Below are 16,639 nucleotides of genomic sequence, written 5' to 3' on the forward strand. Positions count from 1 at the left end.
TCAGGGAATTTACATATTCTTTTTTTGTCCATTGGTACAATTATTTTAAAAATGTTTTTTCTTCTTCAAAACCAACTAAAATATATGTACAATATTCTCACCACATCATCATCATCATCATCATTAAAGAAAACTTCCTTTCTTATTCACAAATATATAATGTGGTGACAAAGTGGGTCCATAATTAATTACAAACGAAATAATCCCTTAGATTGGGGGAGGGGGAATATTACATCAGTAAACAAACATACAAAAGAAGAAGAAAACCCAGCCCCCTCCAACCCAACCCACCATCCCTTTCCTCCCCCACCCCAAGAAATGCTTTTATTTTTTCTCAGAATTCATGACAGAAGGCAGCAAAGGCATTTCAAGAGAAAGGTGAGCACTGCTCTGGTTTCATTTTTGAAGGAAGTATGATTTGCCTTCACCGAGAGGTAAGCAACCAACAACCCTTAGTTATTTCATTATTCTGGCAGAATACCCTCCCCACTTTCCCCTCCGTTTTCCAAAAACTGACCAACAGAACTGCAAGGCTGTAGACTCCATGCACATCTTATTGGAAGCAAATCCTACAAGGAAGCCTGACAGCTGAAGGTGCACAAAAGTAGGACTTCAAAAGTGCTTCAGTTTATGCTTTGCTGGCTTCTCTGGGCTGCTCCCTGCAGCAAGTTCCAAGATCAGCTCTTTGCATTTGGTAACAGTTATGGATCAAAGAGGCACCCAGAGGCAGGAGAGGTTGGTTCATTGGGGCACAGCCCCACCAACCCCTGGTCAGTCCTCAAGCCTGTCATCTTCTTACTTTCAAGCCAGACTGGGATGGGGGTGGGGTGCTGGCTATCAGCTTCCTCCTCTTCCTCCAAGCAGATCCTCACTAAACAGTTAAAGCACATTGAATAGGCATTTAAGAACATGGCTACCCCCCCAAAGATTCATGGGAACTGTAATTTCACCCTCACTGAACTGTACAGTGGTACCTTGGGTTACAGACACTTCCAGGTTACAGACTCCGCTAACCCAGAAATAGTACCTCGGGTTAAGAACTTTGCTTCAGGATGAGAACAGAAATCGCACGGCGGCAGCGGGAGGCCCCATTAGGTAAAGTGGTACCTCAGGTTAAGAACAGTTTCAGGTTAAGAACGGACCTCTGGAACGAATTAAATTCTTAACTCGAGGTACCACTGTACTTCCCAACAACTATAACAAACTACAGTCCTCGCGATTCTTTGTGGGGGAAGCCATGCATGTTGAAGTGTGCTTTGCATGAATGCAATGGGTCAATCCTGTGTTGTCCTTGCAGAGCTCAGCAGGGACAGTAGGGATGACACTAGAATCAGCTGCCTCTGCCTGTCAATGCAATCCCTAAATATATTATCTCTTAAGTGCACCAAGCACCTCTGGTTGGGAAATGAACTTGGTTGTTGGGGGGGGGCAGGATTTAACTGCCGGTGATGGTGCAATCTGGGTAAACGGGGTGGGATATTAATTTAGAGAAATAAATTATTTTAAGGTGACGACTGAGCGAGACATGTTGAGTTTTAAGAAAACGAGTTGCATATTTTATTCAGAACTGACAGCCCTTATCAAATCCTAACCCTTAGGGTGACCAATGTTTGGACGTCAATGGGTGTTTTAACACTTCTCTCTTCCCAAAAGAGTGAAAACTGTGAAATTTGCTGATTTCTCAATTGGGTGTGCCCTGAGGATGTTCTTGGACTCCAGCTCCCAGCAGCCCCCAGTAACCAGCATGGGATGATGGGAATTGTAGTCCAAGAACACATGGAGGAGGACCCTACGTCGGGTGGGGAAGGCTGCTGTGGAGCACAAGTCCCAGAGAACCAGCCTGACATCCCCCAATCACAAGGGAGAAAGTCCACTCAGAGATGTGCAAGGGAGTATTTTTCAGACTGAGAGCCACATTCCCTCATAGAGAACCTTCTAGGGAACACATCACAGTGGTTGGCAGGGCCAGTAGTGGAAGTTGGCGGAGGGGCAGGTGCAAGTCTTACATTTCTATGGCAAGCTATATCCCAGCCATGAAAAAGGCAAGTGTTTGCATGTCCACCTTTCTCCATCCATTCACCCAAGCAAGAGGCATTACCCCACTGCAAGGTGAGATATCCAGTCAGCCAAACCCACTTAAGGTGTGGAGCAAGCATTGTTAAATGGGGACAGGGGTGTGTGGATGTGGAGTGGCCTCTGGGACGAATTAAGAGGCTCAGATGGCCACTTTCAGCCCCCTGGGGTCTGAAATCCCCCACCCCTGCACTAAGAAATGAGGATCAATGTCACACTCCTTAAAAGTGAAGGAGAACCTGATGAACAAGGTCAGACGCAGGTGATGCCTCACCTTTCTGGGCAACCTTCCAGGAGTGACATTCTCAGGGTTCCTCCTCACCCAAATTGAGTAGACGGTCCTTTTATGCCAACTGGGGAGGGTGTGATGCCTGAATGAGAACAACACAACCATGGCCCTGCCCCCAGACACCGATTCATGCCTGTTGAGTGTGTGAGATCAGTCCCACATAACATCCAAACTACGTCTGTAGTCTATGAGAGGACTCCCTCCATTGTCCTAATGCTAGAGTCCCCAGAAGCCTTGTAGAAATCAGGACTCCCCTTCTCCATCGCTCCACACCCAGGAACAAGAGACTCTCTCCAATTCCAGAGTTCCACCATGCCATCCCTGTGGTGGTTTTGGTCCAACCTTCACTAAACAGGCTTTGTAAATCACCCCTAAGCCATGTGTCACAGAAGGCTTCCCTCAGACACCCCACAACTTTCCAGAAACACCACCCAACTTTGGATTTCAAAATCTTATGTACAAGTCAAGCCATCAATGAAAGATAAAGCTAAACTGTCTCTCCCAACCCCTCACCCACAGAAAGCACAAATGCGCAAAGAATCCCGTTCTGTTGCATGTCCATGTGCGTTTGTTTGCTTGCTTGCACCCCATTTGTTACAATGGGCCCAACAAGAGGCTTTTGTCTTAGTTGTTAGTGCCGGAAGAGGGACAGTCGCTTTTTCAGAGCCCCAGAAAAAGGGCTTGTTTCGGCTTTCCACTGGGCCAACTGCTGACAGCGCCTGGGAGCTCCAGACGTCACTGAACACCCTCTTCTTCAACGTAGGTCGAAGGGAACCAACCAATCTGCAGTGGGGGATGGAAAGCAGCAATTAAAAACACAACACCCAGAGTCAGACCCAAGTATCTATCCACTCTTAAGAAGGACCCAGCTACCCATGTTAAAATGGAGAAGGACCCAGTTATCCCAACAACCAGCACGTACTCTTCCATTGGTTTCTCCTTTCCACCAGCCCTGGTCCCCGCCTATCCGGCTGTAGATCTTCACAACGTCCCCTTCTCTCAACGAGAGCTCCCGCATGTCCCGCGCAGCGAAATTGTACCTCGCCACCGCCGTCCCTACGACCCGAGGTGTGAATACTGCAGGCAGACAAAAAAAGGAAGGATGGTTAGGAAGCATTGTGGTGCTTCACATCTGCCAGACTCAATCCTGAGCACAGCTGGACCGAGTTCAACCTGACCTCTTGCATCTGCTGTAAGAGCAAGGCAGCAGAATTTCACCTTGTGCAGAGAAGCACATAGGCCTCATTTGAAATGTGTCACAGGACATTGTTAAATTGGTTCGTGCCTACTGCTTTGTGGGAATGGAGTAAGATTCTTGGATTTTTTTGGGGGGGGGGGGGAATTGGCATGTGAATTAAGCCACTGATGAAGTGCTGTGCAGATCATACAGTGCTGGGGTGAGGAACCTTCTTCAGCCAGAGAGCTGCATTCCCTTGCATACAAGCTTTCAGGGGCCACATTCCAGTGGCTGGTGGTTTGCCGAGGCCTAACAACAATGCATGCATCTCACCAACCCTGAGGACCCACACAATTAAAATGCACGGTCACAGTTCAAGGGAGCATTCCTACCAGGCAAAAGCAGTCAAGGAAAGTGTGAAGCAAGGATGAGGTGAGGGGGGTGGCTCAGTGAGAGGGGTGGGTCTGGTGAGAGTCCTGAGGGCCAAACAGAGAGGTTTGGAAGGCTGCATTCAGTTTCTGGGTCTGAGGTTCCTCACCCCAATATTAGGTAATTCTCTTCTTAGCAATGTGGTCCTCATTCAAAATAGTTAAAACGTAATTACTGCAGAAAGGAAAACTCCGCCATTTTTTTAAAAAAAATTGCAAATGTGCTGGAAGAGGAGTGATTTTTTACAAACATGCTTTAAAAAAATAAATCCCTGGTGAAGTCGCCCTGTGCTTTAACGCATCCATTCAGCAAGCAGAGGTTGAACTGCGTTCCATGCAGGCTGAAAAGTGTGGTCTGTCTAGACAGGCTTCTAAATGTGGGATCAGGAAAGGATGCAATGGATATGCCTCTGAAATGTGGCAATGAATGGGACACAGGGACAGCTTGTGTTTGGAATCCAAGATGACACAGGATGAATGCAAAGGCAGCAAAGGGAAAAAAAATCCCACCAGGACATTCAATGCCCCACTGAAACAAATGGAAGGCGCATCAGGGCAGGACAGAGAATGCTGGTCAGGTATTTTTTTGCAAAGAGAAACATGGAGGTTTCCACAGCTATCCAGTAGGAAATTCAGCTCAGAGAGAGACTTGAGTTTTTGATCCATCACATTCCAATATTGACACCAAGTTCTGGCTAAATGGAAGTCCGAGGTGAGCTTTGAGGGAATTACTGGATAGGGGGGAGGTGGAAATAGCTCTCTCTCCCCCCCCCCAATAATTTATTGTGTGTTTTCAGGGTCAGCCAATGATATTTTGCTGCCAGAAGCAAAGGACAAGAGGGTTGCCCCCTCCCATGTAATGTACAGAATCCACCCCAAGGGATAGGTACAAGCCAGATCTTGTAGCACACAGAGATTTGTTCTGCAACTCCTTGCTGCTGTCTGACCACCCACAACCACCTCACTCTGCCTAATGGTCAGAGATGACATGGGGGGTAGGGTGGGGCACAGATCCACACCATAAATTTAAACCACAACCAATATATGTTTAAAGCACATGGCTTCCCCTGGCAACTGTAGTTTGTTAAGGGTGCACATTTTATTCATTTGTTGCATTTATTTATTGCATTATATCCCACCTGTTCAACCATGGCTCTCTCCCCTCCTCATTAAATTCCCACAACACCTTGTGAGGTAGTTTAAGCTGAGAGGTGGTGGCTGGCTCCAAAGTCACCTGCAGTGAATGCCACAGCCGAGTGGGAGATTTGAACCCTGGACTCTGTGGAGGGGAAACTACAGTTCCCAGGGTTCATGAGGGGGGGGGGGAGTCATGTGTTTTAAATGTGCTTTGAATGCACATCAAAAGTTTGCTGTGGATCTGGCCAAGGACCGATGGAAAAGCCCTTTTCTCTTCCAGGTGACCAATGGATGAATGTCTTCTGGTGGTGAAGATGGAGATGGCAACATGCTGCAATTTCTCAGGCTACCACCAGAGGCCAAGTTCCTCTCTCTTTTCATGCACATATGTATACATACAGATATCTAGATATATATATACACACTAACAAACACATATGTATATATATATACCTGACCAGAAAGGAGTGGAGGCATTCTGAGAAGTGAAGTTGTGGCCCTGAGGACTGAGAAAGGAAAAATTGTAGGAAGCACAGGCAGCTGCAGAAAGGTCAGAGAGAGAGAAACAAAGCAACGGGAGAAAGGAAGGAAGGAAGAAAAGGGTCGGAAAACACAATTAACGAAGGAAATTAACAAAGGTGGGGAGAGAAAAACACGGCACACACCCAGTAAAAGCAAACTCAGAACATGCAGATATTTTTTTTTCATTCCCGCCCCCCCAATAATGATAATAACTATGTTTTATTTTTTGGAATATCAAAACATTATCATTGGATCAGACCAAGGCTCATACAAAGAGTCTGGCTGCTGGATCAGGCCAATGGCCCATCCAGCCCAACATCCTGTTCTCACAGTGGCCATCCAGATATAGAGGCCTGTGGGAAGTCAGCAAAGCAAGACCTGAGCCCAACAGCATATCTCCCCTCCTGCAGTTTCCAGAAACTGGCGTTCAGAAGCATTGCTGCCTCTGGCTGCGGAGGCAGAGCATAGCTCATCTGCCCTCACAATTTGCCCATTTTGGCCTGGAGCAAGGAAGAGGGGAGCCTGACTGCCTTTGACTGCTCTTAGGGGGCGGAGTGAGATACACACATCCCATAGGACCCACTCCCCACAAAGTATATAGCATGTTGGAGGAGTTTGGAGGAGTTTGGATTTGATATCCTGCTTTATCACTACCCTAAGGAGTCTCAAAGCGGCTAACAATCTCCTTTTCCCTTCCTCCCCCACAACAAACACTCTGCGAGGTGAGTGGGGCTGAGAGACTTCAGAGAAGTGTGACTAGCCCAAGGTCACCCAGCATGTGGAGGAGCAGGGAAGCGAAACCAGATCACCAAATTAAGAGTCCACCTCTCTTAACTACTACACCACACTAGCCCCTGTAGGTTTTGGGGTTGCATGCAATGCTTGTCACGCTCCAAGCAAACCCACTGAAACTGATAGGCATGATTAACTTAGGTAGGTACGGCAATTTCAATGGGTCTACTTCGAGTGGAACTTGCTTGGATGCAATCCTTGGCCTGTGCCTTGCAAGCAGAGGGTTTGCTCTACTGTTGAACTAAGGACAGAACCCATAACTTCCCTGTCCTGGGTGTTTTTTTACTCTCAAGTGATTAAGAGAAACTGATTGAAGGAAGGGATTTCAACTTCCTTTTATTACCTGGTGACCGAGTCAAGGTTCTGGAGGTAGAGCGTTCCCGGGACTTGTAAGGGTATTTCAATGTTGTATCCAGTTGTTTAAAACTCTCCTTGAGTGAGTGAGCTTGATAGTATTCAACGAGTTCCTACAAGGGGATGGAAGAAATTAAAACAAAAAGCAAAACTGTAAATTTCTTGGAAGAGGGTTCTCAAAATAAACTTTAGCCACCAAGGCAGGCATACCCGGCCAAGTTCAAGGTGTTATTTTCAGTACACAGTCGTACCTTGGCTCCCAAATGCCACAAACTCGGAAGTGAGTGTTCCAGTTTGCAAACGCTCTTTGGAACCTGAATGTCCGCCGGGGCTTCTGCAGCTTTCGATTGGCTGCAGGAGCTTCCTGCAGCCAATCAGAAGCCGTGTTTTGGTTTCCGAACGTTTTGGAAGTCGAACTGATTCTGTTCGACTTCCAAGCTATGACTTTACATTATTATACGGGCAACCCTCGGTTTTCAAATGTCTTAGCTATCGAACGTTTCGGAAGCCGAACACTGAAAACCTGGAAGTGAATGCTTCCATTTTCGAACATGCCTCAGAAGTTGAATGACTTCTGATGTGCGTTTCTCCATTTTTTTCAATGGATTTTGCTGCCAGCCCTTTGATCCTCGGTTTTCGAACGTTTCGGAAGTCGAATGGACTTCTGGAACGGATTACGTTCAAAAACTGAGGTTCCACTGTATTATTATATATTCATTTATTCCCTGCCTTTTCCCCTGATAGGGACTGAAGGGAGGTCTACAGATGAAAACAAGAATTGCTAAAAACATAGAAAAAATAATAATTTAAAAATAAGGGGTTAGTTAAACCTCTGGTTTGCTAGGAAAACTGAATTACCGTTTCACGAAATGATATATGTCTAAAAAGTGTGTCTCCAACATGAAAAGTTTGGAAACCTCTAATATACATAAATAAAATTTGTTTAAAACATAACCAGTTACTACCATAAAAATAGCATGGCACCAGCCCTTTAATCAAAAGCACTCAGTTCCCCAAAGCCTGTTGGAACAAGGTTTTCACCTGCTGGCAGAAGGACGACAAGGAGGGAGCCAGTCTGGCTTCTCCAAGGAGGGAGTTCCAGAATCTGGAAGCAGCCACCAAGAAGGCCTTCTCCCGCAGCCCTACCAAGTGGGCTTGTGAAAGTGGTGGTACCAACAGAAGGGCCTTCACCAAGGATCTCAAAACTCTGGCAGGTTTGTATGAGGAAATGGTCTTTCAGATAGCTTGGACCCAAGTCAGGTAGGGCTTTATAGGTCATAACCAGCACTTTGAATTAGAAATGGACTGGCAGTGCTTTCACTTGAAACTCACCACTTATTGACACCAATAAGTACTCTTTGTACTCTTTTCAAAGCCTGCTGAAAACATTTTTGTTTGGACGTGTCTCCCCAGATGTTTAGAAAGTTACGAGCATTAATGTTTTTAGTCTATTGTTATTTTGACTTTTCAAAAGTATTAAATTATTGTATTGTTGTCAATTCTTCTTTTTCATTTATCTTTTTTTTGTGAATAGCTCTGAGGGATTTTTTTTTACAATCAACCAAGCTGTGTATAAATTTTATGAAATATGTTAATTAATAATAATAATAATTTGTTATCTCCAAACAAACCATACCAATAAGCTTTCAAATTTTTTTGCTTCGGTGATGTGAATCCAGTTGTCTTTTTCAACCACCTTAATGTGCTTCACCTCCTCATTAAACCTGCAGGGGGAGACATGGAGTCGGTTAACCAGAAAGATCACAGTCAGATTGGGGTGGTTTGGAATGCCACTGTGCCCCTACAGCAGGGGTCGGCAGCCTAAGGCCCATGGGCCACAAGCAGCCCATGGGGGTCATCTAACTGGCCCATGGGCCCCCGCATCCCGCTCAGTCGGCTCCCGTGCACTACGCTAAACCAGCGTGGAGCAGAGTGAGGACTGCCTTCCGCTATGCCTGCCAGCTTCCCATTGGCTGCAGGAAGGTCCTTCAGCCAATGAGAAGCTGCGTACGGCTCCTCCGCGCTGGAAGGAGCACTGGAAATAGCATTTGCTCATGCATGCACTCCGGCCCACCACGGCTTCTGCGGGACAGTGAACCGGCCAAGTCACAAAAACTTTGACAACCCCTGCCCTACATGAATGGTGATGTCCTAAAAAAGGCCTATTGACCACAAGGGATGGGCAAATCTGACTCTCTCTTTTTTTCAGTTTCCCAGAAATATTTAAGAAAGAAGGGATGTGTTGTTATGTGGGGTTAGTGTACGATGTAGTTTTGAAATTGGTGGTTGTGGAAGCTTCAGTCCACTACAGTCATACCTTGGTTTTCGAAAATGCCTAGTTCTCAAAACATTTTGGCTCCTGAATGATCAAAACCCAGAAGTGACTGTTCCGGTTTTCGAACGCTATTTTGGAAGCCGAACGTCCGACAGGGTTTCCTGCAGCCAATCAGAAGCTGCGCTTTGGTTTTTTAACATTTTGGGAGTCGAATGGACTTCCGGAACAGATTCCGTTCGACTTCAAAAGTATGACTGTATTTTGATTCAGAATTTGCATCCTCAAATTGTATCCAAGGTCAGACAAAAACCTGCCCCTTGATCTTGGGAACTATCATGCAAATTTTGGTTGCGTTATCAAGGTGTTCAAATGCAGAGTGAGCAAAAACAGCTTACAAAATGATATAGTTTATGGGGCAGTAAGATTGGGGTTGCCAGCCAAATAATACCCAGGGCTCATCCCCCGCACAGGGCCATACCCTAACCATGCACCCGTATGCCAGGACAGAAGCATGAGGTCCTTCTCCTTGCCCTACAGCTACAGGGGCCTTTTTTGTTGTGGCCCTGCCCGGGCAGAAACCCCTCTTCTAACAAAGCTGGTGATACAACTGCAACCATTCCTGCACCCGCTGCAAGGAACTACACCCCCACCTCAGAAAAAGCCCAGTTAGATCACTTACTTAATGCTGATTGCAAAGCGCTCGGCCTCTGCCGGCCTCTCCCGGATCAGGTACGTCCCAGTAACATGCAGCTTCAGGAGATTGTCTGTCTGCTGCCTTTCCATGTTTCCTGCAAACCTGAAAAACAAGAAAACATGAAATGCTCATTGTTAAGAGATATTCATTCGTTTCTGGGAGCTGAATTTTCTAGTTTGGAACCCCTACTTTCATTTCTCCAAGTTTCTAGCCCCTGTGGCCAAGCAGTAACTTGTATGGATTTATTTGTAATTTGTATTCATGCTACATTGGCATTATTTCAGCATTTGTTGTTGTTTAGGTGGTCTGCTGTTGTTGCTTTAGTTTTCTGTACAGTGGAACCTTGGGTTGCGGACATAATCTGTAACGGAGGCACGTCCGCAACCCTCAGCGTTCACATCCTGAAGCGCCACGTCTGCGCGGACACCGGCACGATTTGGCGCTTCTGCACATGCGGCAAAACCCGGAAGTAACCCGTTCCAGTACTTCCAGGTTTCCCACGGTCTGCAACTCGAAAGCACGTAACCTGAAGCGTCTGTAACATGAGGTATGACTGTACCTCCGAGATACGTTTTACATATTAAGTGCTACAGAACTCATCTGAATCAAGTTATCAAAAAGGTAACTTGAATAAGTAAGTTTTAGTCAGTCCCAGCTGGCATGACAATTGTCAGGGAACAATGGAAGTTGGATTTCAGAAACACTTTGGCTACTCCAAGATATGCCAAACAAAAGCCGTGAGCATCCACCTTTAGGTCTCCTGGTAAAAGGTAAAGGGACCCCTGACCATTAGGTCCTGTCGTGACCGACTCTGGGGTTGCGGCGCTCATCTCGCTTTATTGGCCGAGGGAGCTGGCGTACAGCTTCCGGGTCATGTGGCCAGCAGGACTAAGCCACTTCTGGCGAACCAGAGCAGCGCACGGAAACGCCGTTTACCTTCCCACCAGAGCGGTACCTATTTATCCACTTGCACTTCATGATTTCGAACTGCTAGGTTGGCAGGAGCAGGGACTGAGCAAGTCCTAGGCTCTATGGTTTAACCCCCAGCGCCACCTGCATCCCAGGTTTCCTGGTAATGCATGCCTAATTTGAACACTGGAACTCACCAAGGATAGGCAGAGTAATCCATCTCTCGTGATGGGGGCCGGCTGTTAGGAGGCTGCAGAAAGCAGAGCAGAAAAGAGTTACACAAGTAGTGGCACCCTAAGAAGCAAACAGTTGGTGGTTGTTTTTTAATGAATCACAGCATTGTATAGTTGGAAGGGAACCCAAGAGTCATCTAGTCCAACCCCCTGGAACGCAGGAATCGCAGTTAAAGAATAACTGAGAGTTAGCTGTCCAGCTTCTGCTTAAAAACCTCAAATAAAGGAGAGCCCAGCACCTTCCAAGGGAGTTCATGGACCAAGTATAAGTGTGTAAGTTAATGAGTTATTAGCTGTGAAGAAGATGAAATTGGCCACATTGGACAATATATTAGCAACATAACTGTGCCCTTAAGTGAACATAAGAGGCCTGTAGCTGGATCAGGCCACAGGGAGCCCATCCTGTTTTCATAGTCACCATCCAGGTGCCCCAATGGGAAGAAGCCCACAAGCAGGACCTGAACACAACACAATCTCTCACCATTTGAAAATTCCGAGGAACTGGTATTATTCAGAAGTATACTCATCATGGCTAGTAGCATGCATGCTGATTGGCTTATTTCCATGCCTCCCCCCACCACCCCCGTATGTTTGGCTGAATGTCTCCAGACCAAGACACACAAAACCTCTTGGTTTGTTTTTTCTCAAATTATACACTGGTTTTGTCCAGTTTTCTAAATAAAGTTCTGTCAAGACTTTTCTCCCCTCTGCAGAAGTTAAGTGACTCTGCTAACATTCCTGTCTCCTTACTCTGGCATCCACTGGGCAGGGTTTGACCGACGAGCTGGGGAAATAACCAGACTTCTTCGACAATATTAGCCTTCCCTGCAAATGAAGATGAGAAAAACAGTCACAGGGCAGAGTCATAGCAAGACTAATAAAAATAAATTGTTGTTTAGGGGAATGGAATTTAATTCTAAATTATATACCGGAAATGTGGGAGATTACAAGGGGTCAATAAAAAAATGGATGCACTGTGCCATATTAGAATAAAAAAAAACTTGTTTTGATGAATTGGAAGAGCTGCAAAAAGATTCCATTGAGCACATGGATTGATAATATGGACAGACTAGCTACATAAGAACGAATTGCATGCCGATGCAAATTAAGAATGCATAAATATGAAGAAATCTGGAAAGAATATTTAAGCGATAAGGCAGACAGTGGTGGGAAGTAGGGGGAGGAGAGGTGGGGAAATATTGTTAAAAAGGTGTAGTCATAAGTATGGGTAAAGGTAAAGGGACCCCTGACCATTAGGTCCAGTCATGGCAGACTCTGGGGTTGCGGCGCTCATCTCGCTTTATTGGCCGAGGGAGCCAGCATCCAGCTTCCGGGTCGTGTGGCCAGCATGATGAAGCCGCTTCTGGCGAACCAGAGCAGTGCACGGAAACGCCGTTTACCTTCCCGCCAGAGCGATACCTATTTATCTACTTGTGCTTTGACGTGCTTTCGAACTGCTAGGTTGGCAGGAGCAGGGAGCGAGCAATGGGAGCTCGCCCCGTTGCGGGGATTCGAACTGCTGACCTTCTGATCAGCAAGTCCTAGGCTCTGTGGTTTAACCCCCGGCACCACCCGCATCCCAGTCATAGGTATATCAGTACTCAAATCTGAAATGTTAAATTGTGTTATTAGTGTTATTGTGGTTTTTGTTGCATGTATTTTTTGTGGTTGTTGTTTGTATTGAAAAAATGATTAAATAATTTTTTTAAAAAGTCATAGGGCAGAGTCATAGCGGGTGCTTTTGGCCTCAGAGAGTCACAGGTTCAGTTAACATGGACCAGGAGAAGCAGGACCAGGAGAAGGCCGCAGTGCAAGCAGGCTGCTGGGGCAAGGGCTGGGGAATTATGCTAGCCATCCAAGTTGCCTAGGAGACCACTGTTCTGAAGCCTCCAGAATAACACCCATGGGTGCACTGGGACCCTTGAGGTCCCCCCTCAAGGAAGAGTCATGTCAGAACTCAAGAATGCTTTCCAGCCAAGCAAAAATGCTCAAGGAGGGTGTGGCCTGGGGAGACTTATGGAGGCCATACAGAGAGGTCTGGAGGGCCAGATTAGAGCCTGAAATCCCCCACCAAATCTAAACTAAGTTGTAAATCAGTTCCATTGGATGCAATGGCTGAGCTTGTGCCCCATATCTTCACCTAAGATCTCCTGGATGTTTCCAGAGGGCCTCCCAGCACTCACCTCCCACCACTGTGACTCTGGGTCCCCTCGGAGGAGCTCAATTACTTCTCCCGTTTGAAATGTCAAGACGGGCTTCCCTGGCGGAGCAGGGTTGCCATGGTAGTTCTGGACTGCCACCATTTTGGGACCTGCATGTAGACAGAAGGAAGGAGAAGCCGTGCTGAAGTTGGAAGCAATTAAGTCAGTGAATGAACTTCTATCAAAATGTAATCATCATCATCATCATCATCGTCCACTCATCTGACTGGGTTGCCCCAGCCACTCTGGGGGGCTTCCAGCAAAATAAAACATCAAACATTAAAAATTTGCTATGCAAGGCTGCCTTTAGATGTCTTCTAAAAGCCAAAGTTGCTTATCTGTTTACTTTGTTGTTATATGGGGGAATCGAAGGCTAATATTGCTTTGGGGCAGCCTCATTTATTTAAAGAATTTCCGCTTTTCACTATTTGGCCAATGAATAAGTAAACAAAGATTCCCAGAGCAGCCTACAGATCAACTAGAAATAAAGAAATCAGTCTCTGCCCTTAAGCTTATATTCTTTTTTAAAAACAACCGAGCCTATCCTGTTTAATCCTGCCTTTTACTCAGAAACAATGAGGACTAGACTATCACTTTAAGGGGAGAATAGAGCAGCTGCTTTGCATACAGAAAGTCCCAGGTTTAATCCCTAGCAGCTCCAGGTAAGGCTGGGAATACCTCCTGTCTGAAATGCTGGAGAGATGCTGCCAGTCAGTGTTGACAACACTGAATTAGATAGACCAACTCTTGGGGGTATAATGCTAGTATTTAATTCTACCCTTATTCAGAACAATGAGGACATGAACCTCATTTATTTTTAGTGAAAAGTCCCTAGCTCAGTGGCAGAATACCTGCTTGGCATGCAGAAAGTCCCTGGTTCAAAGCTCCACTGGTATCTCCAGGCAAGGCTGAGAAAGAGTCCCTTGCCTGAAACCCTGGAGAACTGCTGCTGTCAGTGTAGGCAGTACTGAGCTTGATGGGCAAATGGTGTGACTCAGGATAATGCAGACCATTCATCCATGCTCTGAGACACACACCAGGGATGCAGCTGATCTGTTCTGCAATTTACTGTTCCTCATCTCACTAAGCAGCAGAAGTATTTTGAGGAAAAAAGAAAAAGCACCAGTAATAATAATAATAAAGAGAAAATAGCAACCTTACCCATATTCAATGAATCCTGGAGAGACAGACAGACAGAAAGAGAGAGAGAGAGAGAGAGATTTTAAAATTGTATATGATTCTTTCTGGGCCACAAAACATCCTGCTTGCTGTAACAACAGTTCACACTCTTCCTCTGTCTTCCCTCCGAGAGTTAAAAAAAAAAAAAAGTATCGCAAAACAGGTACAAACCTTGTCAAGAAACAAAAAGTTAACTCTTGCTTAATACGGGGGTGGGGGGCCCTTTTTCAATCTGGGAGCTCTTCCTAGGGGCTGCACAGGAGGCAAAAAAGGGGGGCAAAGTACAGGTGGACAAAATTCAGCTATGCAAAAGCCAGAGGTTTTCCCACATTTTGCCTTGCTTTCTCTGTCCTCCATCGGAGCAAAGGGAAAAGGCATCAGGTAGGCTGGCACTGGGTATGCCTGTCAGCAGAGCCAATCTGCTGCTTCTGCTGCTACACTTGGACAGAATAGCCCTCCCTGTCGTCACCTCAACTTTCCCAGTATGTGGCAGTGACTTTGCAGGAGTGACCGACTGCTCCCGTCCCCATCTCCATTGCCCAGTGATGCCAGTGCACTAAGGAAATGAAATCACAGGCAGTTGCAACCAACAGAGAGGAACATCCTTTCCTGGAGAGAAGGCAAAAAGAAGTGATGGATCTTACCTGGTCTGCAGGTGAACCTGAAGATTTGGGTGGGTTGGGGAGAAATGAAATGAAAATTCTGATTAGCTTGAGCAGGAAACTCCACATTTCAGTTTACACCGTGGGATGAAAGGATCCCAAAACCCCAAGAGAATATTGACTGACTGACTGACTGACTGACTGACTGACTGACTGATTTACACCCCTCCCTTTTCCCAGACTAGGACTCAAGATGACATACACAAATTAAAAGAACACAAACAGAATACAAAAAGCTAAAAGCATATAAAAGATAATTGTTAAAAAGGAATGAAACTCATTTAATAGAATTAATACAATATAAATATCAAATATATTTAAATACAGACAATAAAAACAGCATAGCACTATTTCAAAGCCCTTTCCTAATAATAATAATAATAATAATAATTTGAAAAGCCTGAGAGAATAAAACACCAAGAAGGCCCTTCATAACCAAGGGGGCAGTGTACTGCCTGGGATGGCTGCTCTGAGGCTTTGTGGGCACCAAAAGAGGACATCAAGGGTGCCATTGCACTCACAAGTACCACGTTATGGATCACTGATGCAAACCTTAATTGTGAAAAGCAGCTTCTGCATAGGAGAAACTTACTGATTTTGCAGGGAGGAATGACTTCCAAGCATTCCTTGTGAGCACCAACTTTGCATTTCACACACTGATAACCCTGGTAGAAGGTCCCTCTGTGGAAAGAGGAGTTGGGGAGGGTTAGGAATCACAGCTGAACAATCCATGACAGATGGCCCTTCAACCTCTGCTAAAAACCTCCAGTTAAGAAGAGTTCACCACTTCCAAGGGAATCCCATCCACTGTTGAATGGCTCTTATCATCAGAAGGTCCTTCTTAAGGTCTAGATGGAATTCCCCTTCTTGTAACTTCCCCTACCATCAGCAGAGACACAGGACCAGATACTTCTCATGTACAAGCTTCCCCACACCAAACCAATTTACCTGCATTCGTTTTAGGTGTTTCCCCTTCTCCAAGCATAGAACAGAGAAAGATGCCTTATACAAAGTCAGACTATTGGTATATCTTGCTCAGTACTGCCCACTCTGACTGGCAGAGGCTCTCCAGGATTTCAGGCAGGGCTATTTCTCAGCCTTACCTGGAGATGCCATTGGAGAAGGAACCTGGGTTCTACTGGATGCAAAACTGACAATCTACCACCATGCATCCTTTCCCTCAAAATAAAATACGATTCCAGTCTTAAATGGAGTCAGGCCATATTTGGGCCATATTTAGCTCAGTACTGCAGGATTTTAGGCAGGGGACAATCCTAGCCCTACCTGGAGATGTTTCTGGGAATTGAACCTGGGAACTTCTGCATGCAAAGCAGCTGCTCTGCCACTCAGCTGTGGCCCGTCCCCAAGTCATTTGGTCACTGCCATTGTTGAACCACTGGGAGTCTGCAAGCCTAGCCGCTCTGTTGCAAATCACCCAGAGATCTGCCAGCAGATGCCAAACCACCGCCCGCCTACCACTGGTCTGGATAGACACTTTCCAGCAGAAGAGTCCCCTTTCACCTGAGAAACATCTTGCATGCTTTACAGTTTGTCGTCTTGTCAAAGGTGTACATCTGGAAGTTGTGGTTGTTTGCCATGGCTTTTTCCGGCTTGATGTTCGACCTGATCCAAAGGGAAAACGAAAACAGCTAATTTTTATTTTTAGTCCTCAGGACTATTCTGATCAGCTTCAATAACACTGCACACTTTTCCA

At 45.9% G+C, this 16,639-nt stretch overlaps 1 protein-coding gene across 5 annotated transcripts in view; it reads right to left on the bottom strand.

Annotated features, from left to right (window-relative positions):
* VAV2 (vav guanine nucleotide exchange factor 2) overlaps nt 1–16,639 on the bottom strand; it is a 155,501-nt gene continuing 138,862 nt past the window's right edge. For 3 of the 5 annotated variants that reach the window (XM_079961265.1, XM_079961262.1, XM_079961263.1), the window contains 13 exons: nt 16,447–16,548; nt 15,518–15,606; nt 14,908–14,924; nt 14,246–14,261; nt 13,067–13,194; nt 11,634–11,708; nt 10,848–10,900; nt 9,727–9,843; nt 8,409–8,496; nt 6,762–6,885; nt 5,558–5,644; nt 3,285–3,439; nt 1–3,145 (listed from right to left, as the gene is read on the bottom strand). In XM_079961265.1, coding sequence (XP_079817391.1) covers nt 3,098–3,145; nt 3,285–3,439; nt 5,558–5,644; nt 6,762–6,885; nt 8,409–8,496; nt 9,727–9,843; nt 10,848–10,900; nt 11,634–11,708; nt 13,067–13,194; nt 14,246–14,261; nt 14,908–14,924; nt 15,518–15,606; nt 16,447–16,548 — 1,099 coding nt within the window. In that variant the 3' untranslated portion in view covers nt 1–3,097. The remainder of the gene's footprint in view (nt 3,146–3,284; nt 3,440–5,557; nt 5,645–6,761; nt 6,886–8,408; nt 8,497–9,726; nt 9,844–10,847; nt 10,901–11,633; nt 11,709–13,066; nt 13,195–14,245; nt 14,262–14,907; nt 14,925–15,517; nt 15,607–16,446; nt 16,549–16,639) is intronic. The other 2 variants (XM_079961264.1, XM_079961266.1) reach the window with 1 other exon arrangement.

This window comes from Podarcis cretensis (genome assembly GCF_951804945.1).
Source record: "Podarcis cretensis genome assembly, chromosome: Z".
NCBI lineage: Eukaryota > Metazoa > Chordata > Lepidosauria > Squamata > Lacertidae > Podarcis > Podarcis cretensis.